Source organism: Salvia miltiorrhiza, chromosome 8, assembly GCF_028751815.1.
Source record: "Salvia miltiorrhiza cultivar Shanhuang (shh) chromosome 8, IMPLAD_Smil_shh, whole genome shotgun sequence".
Taxonomy (NCBI): domain Eukaryota; kingdom Viridiplantae; phylum Streptophyta; class Magnoliopsida; order Lamiales; family Lamiaceae; genus Salvia; species Salvia miltiorrhiza.
The window spans coordinates 16,759,910-16,764,365 of NC_080394.1; the positions used below are offsets into that span (position 1 = coordinate 16,759,910).

Sequence of the window (4,456 nt, forward strand, 5' to 3'; positions counted from 1 at the left end):
TTTCCTTTTTACGGTTTTTCCCCTTGGGTTTTCCGTAAAAAAGTTTTAATGAGGCTTGGCCCTTAGTCTGCTTTTTTGTGCTTTCAAGGATTTTTAGGTTCTTTTTCTTTTTTATATATAACCGCATTTTAATAAAAGTGTCAATTATTTTTAGTAAAAGTATCATTTACGTTGATCGAAGAAAAACTTTCCCAATTTGATAGAACTTTAACAATTTGACAAAACTTTCTATGTTGAACGTTGTTGGAAAATATTTGTGTTCTGATTAATGCCAAAACCAACGAAGCAAACTCTGATGATGACCAAACCCAACTGAAACATCAGAAAGTTCCCAACTAAACTGCAATATGCTGAAATCAAACTCTAAGAAGAAATGACTTAGAGAAATTATATGAAAATTAATGTCAAAGGCTATTGAAACCCAACTAATGAGAAGATCCAGCTGATGAAGAAAACTCAGCCTGAAGGATCAGTTGATGGCTCAGCTGATCAGGTTCGTGCTTACATCCAACATAAAGACTTCGCTAAGTTCCAGACGACCAACTGATGGTCGGTCAACTTAAAACTAACTGACTGAAGGATCCTAAGCTGAAGAACTTATTTATTTAATATATATCTTAGTATCATTTTCTTTATTTCATATGACCAAATTAAATTGAATAACCTATTTATTTAAAATATATTCAAGTGTCATTTTATTTATTTTATATAGCCAAATTCAATTGAACGTGGAAAACTATTGCAATTATTAAAAAAAATATGAAAAACTATGTGCTTGAAATACATAATTTAAGTATTTATTTATCTAGATCTTCCGTGATTAAGTTCAATAGAATATTAATGTGAGAATGATAAAAAGCTAAAATATGAATGAAAATTAAGCTTTTTATTTAGGTTATGAGTTTAATGTGAAAATGGGGATTATTTCAAATTATATACATGATCAAATTAAATTGAAGAACCTATTTATTTATTATATATCTTACTATCATTTTCTTTATTTTATATGACCAAATTAAATTAAATTACTTATTTATTCAAAATATGTCTAACGATCATTTTATTTACTTTAACCAAGTTCAGTTTAAGAACCTATTTATTTCAGAAATATCTTTACTTTTATTTAGGTTTGCAAATATTGAAATTTAATTTCGACTTTTTAGATTTTGAATTATGAAGTTTATTACTCCCTCCGTCCCGCGAAGCGTGACCCACTTTCCTTTTTGGGCTGTCCCACGAAGCTTGACCTGTTTCTAAAAATAGTAAAAAAATTACCCTTTATTCACCTTTTCACTTTTTCACCTACCACACTTAACACATAAAATACCAATTTCTTAATTCCCGTACCGAAAAGAAATGGGTCACGCTTCATGGGACGGAGGGAGTATAAATTTAATGTGAAAATCTATTGCAGTTATAAAAACATGTGGAAAACTATTTATTTGAAATACATATTATAAGTATTTCTTTATCTATATTTTTCAATGATTAAATATAATATCAATGTGGATAAAATCGATGGCCTAATGTCTACATGAAGATTGAGCCTTTTATATAGATTATGAATTGATGGAGTTTATGATAATTTCAATGTGGGATGGATGAAGAAAAGATGTAAAATGCCATATAATATAGAATTGAGAATGATCAAAATACTAACTTGTGGGAGCTTTTTAGCCTCGGGCCCAATCAGCCCAGCGGGCTGATTGGACAGACTTTTTAGACCCGAGTTTTTTTGGGCCAACATTTTATACAGCCCAATCCTAAACACGAGCGGATCCGGCTGGGTCCATTTTGTCAACTCTACCCAGCGTTGATACTTTAAGATAGAAATAGAAACAATGTAATAGTTTGTGATGAAGATGAACATCAGACTTAACTTAAGAAGAAAAAGGGAGGACTATTATGCATACATTTGCAGTTATAAAAGTGAAATAGGCGAGTCAACCAAGTATAGTAAAGTCCAATAATATTAATCCAGCCCATTTGGCCCAAACTATTGACTAATAAAGCGTTGGCGAGATAGTAGTATTATTAGAATTTAGTAAGCACACAGAATCCACAAAACCGCTCTCAAAGTCATATCCTCTACTCGCACTTTCTCTCTCTTAAATCCCTTTCCTCCTCTCTCTCTCTTCCAGCAGTAACCAACAAAGAAACCTGTATGGCGTCCCCACGCGAGGAGAACGTGTACATGGCCAAGCTTGCCGAGCAGGCCGAGCGCTACGAGGAGATGGTGGAGTTCATGGAGAAGGTCGTCGGCGCCGTTGACGGCGACGAGCTCTCCGTTGAGGAGCGAAACCTCCTCTCCGTCGCCTACAAGAACGTCATTGGCGCCCGACGAGCCTCCTGGCGCATAATATCCTCCATCGAGCAGAAGGAGGAGAGCCGCGGCAACGAGAGCCACGTCTCCTCCATCAAAAGCTACAGATCTAAGATCGAGTCGGAGCTCTCATCCATTTGCGACGGTATACTCAAGCTCCTCGACACCAAACTCATCGGATCCGCCGCCACCGGCGATTCTAAGGTGTTTTACTTGAAGATGAAGGGCGATTACCATCGCTATTTGGCGGAGTTTAAGACTGGAGCCGAACGCAAGGAAGCCGCTGAGAACACTCTTTCCGCTTATAAGTCTGCTCAGGTTAGGGTTTCGAGATAGATTGATTTAATATTTGTAGTTTGTTGTCTATCTGTAGGGAATTGGGATCAAGTGATTGATTACGTGAATCTTAGTAAGTTTCGCAGTCATCATAGTTTAGATTGGTGCTCGATTTGGAACCCGTGGCTAACTAGGACTATCATCATAAGTTAAATTGTTGTTCGATTTGGAAATTGTAGCTAAATAGAACTGCATCACTTGTTAAATTTATACTTGATTTAGAAATTGTAGCTAATTAGAACTATCATCACAAGTCAAATTGATGTTTGATTTGAAAATTGTAGCTAACTATTACTGCATCATTTGTTTAATTGATGTTTGACTTGGAAATTGTAGCTAAATAGATCTATGTTCGATTTAGAAATAGTAGCTAACTATACCATGATAGTCAATTTAACAAGTTTCTTCTGCGCTTGAATTAATTGATTTGGGATTTTGATGGATCATGGATGTCAAGTAATTAATTGATTTGTTCCTGTTGTGGATTATGTTTGGATTTAGATCTATACCATACTCCTACTTCAAATTATTACTTCTGTTAGATGTTTGTGCACGCAGCTGTTCGTGTGTAAGACATAAATGCTGAGATCTTTTCAACTAGCAGCATACTTCAATCTTATTATATGTTTACTTGAGAAGACAAGAAACTATCAAGCGACTAAACTTTACATGTCTTAATATGCTTCCAGATGCTATAAATTAAACCTCAAGAGTAGCTAAATGTGTTTTTGGTGTTTACAGGAGATTGCTAATACTGAGCTTGCCCCTACACATCCAATCCGACTTGGACTAGCACTTAACTTCTCAGTCTTTTACTACGAGATTCTGAATTCTCCTGACCGAGCTTGTAATCTTGCCAAACAGGTCTGATCAAGAATTCCAACTCTGGCTGCTCTAACTCTATTGTTGTTCACTGTTGATGGATTTTGCTACACGATATTTTTATAGCTTATTTGTTTTGCTTGAAGTGGACAACCTGCCTCTAAAGCATCAAGAGTTCTTGAAAAAACTAAGTTCATCTTGTTTTCATTATTTTGGATATTGATGTGTTAGTTATAATGTTTGCTTATCCTTTCAAGGCTTTTGATGAGGCCATCGCGGAGTTGGACACTCTGGGGGAGGAATCATACAAGGATAGCACCTTGATCATGCAGCTTCTCCGTGACAACCTCACTTTGTGGACCTCTGACATGCAGGTAAGCTTGTTTTACACCCTTGTGATTAAATCAAATCATGAATATGTCCTAAGTGAAATTTTATTCACGGACTTGTTTTTTGTTACTTGTACAGGATGACGAAGATATCAAGGAAGCAGCACCGAAGCCTGACAACGAGTAGCTTCATTTAGGTCTAGTATCTGGGTGTCATGCTATTGTCTCTATAGTAGTCTTACAGTCTTCTTCTTCGAGGAGAGGGGGGCATGAGAAAGTGAGAAGTTTGCTGCCCTCAGTAAGCATTAAGCTTCGTAGTCAGCTTCTTGCCCCCCTTCGCTTCATGATTCTTCGCCTTTCATTTCTTTGCTAAACTCTGATGATGTATGTGCGAAATTTGCTTATATAATTTGTGCTGATTTCTCTTTTTAAGAAAAATTCTCATTTATGTGCTCTGAAGTCCCCAGTTTGAAATTTTATATTTGGCCCGAGATGCATTTTCATGAACTTTTGTGCAGCAAAACATGTCATTTTGATATATGTAGTTGGGGTTTTGACCTGATAAAAAGATTGTGGTTTACGGAATTAGTAGAAATATGAGATCTGCCTATCCAATTGTTAAAAAGTCCAATATATCAAATGATTT

General features: G+C 35.8%; 1 protein-coding gene across 2 annotated transcripts; it reads left to right on the plus strand.

Moving 5' to 3' along the window:
• The first annotated feature begins 1,868 nt into the window (after positions 1-1,868).
• On the plus strand, positions 1,869-4,248 carry LOC131001462 (14-3-3-like protein 16R). Of its 2 annotated transcripts, XM_057927855.1 has the most exons (4): positions 1,869-2,641; positions 3,401-3,523; positions 3,739-3,855; positions 3,950-4,248. In XM_057927855.1, exons 1-4 carry the CDS (start codon positions 2,165-2,167, stop codon positions 3,995-3,997), a joined length of 765 nt encoding a protein of 254 aa, XP_057783838.1. In that variant the 5' UTR covers positions 1,869-2,164; the 3' UTR covers positions 3,998-4,248. The 2 variants fall into 2 exon arrangements, with proteins under 2 accessions (XP_057783838.1, XP_057783837.1); XM_057927854.1 differs by having other exon boundaries at positions 2,042-2,641; positions 3,739-4,248.
• Positions 4,249-4,456: the final 208 nt, after the last annotated feature.

Coding starts and splice junctions, on each gene's coding strand:
- LOC131001462 (XM_057927854.1), top strand. CDS start 2,165: ATGGCGTCCCCACGCGAGGAGAACGTGTACATGGCCAAGCTTGCCGAG. Junction 2,642..3,400: donor CCGCTTATAAGTCTGCTCAG/GTTAGGGTTTCG, acceptor TGGTGTTTACAG/GAGATTGCTAATACTGAGCT. Junction 3,524..3,738: donor CTTGTAATCTTGCCAAACAG/GTCTGATCAAGA, acceptor TATCCTTTCAAG/GCTTTTGATGAGGCCATCGC.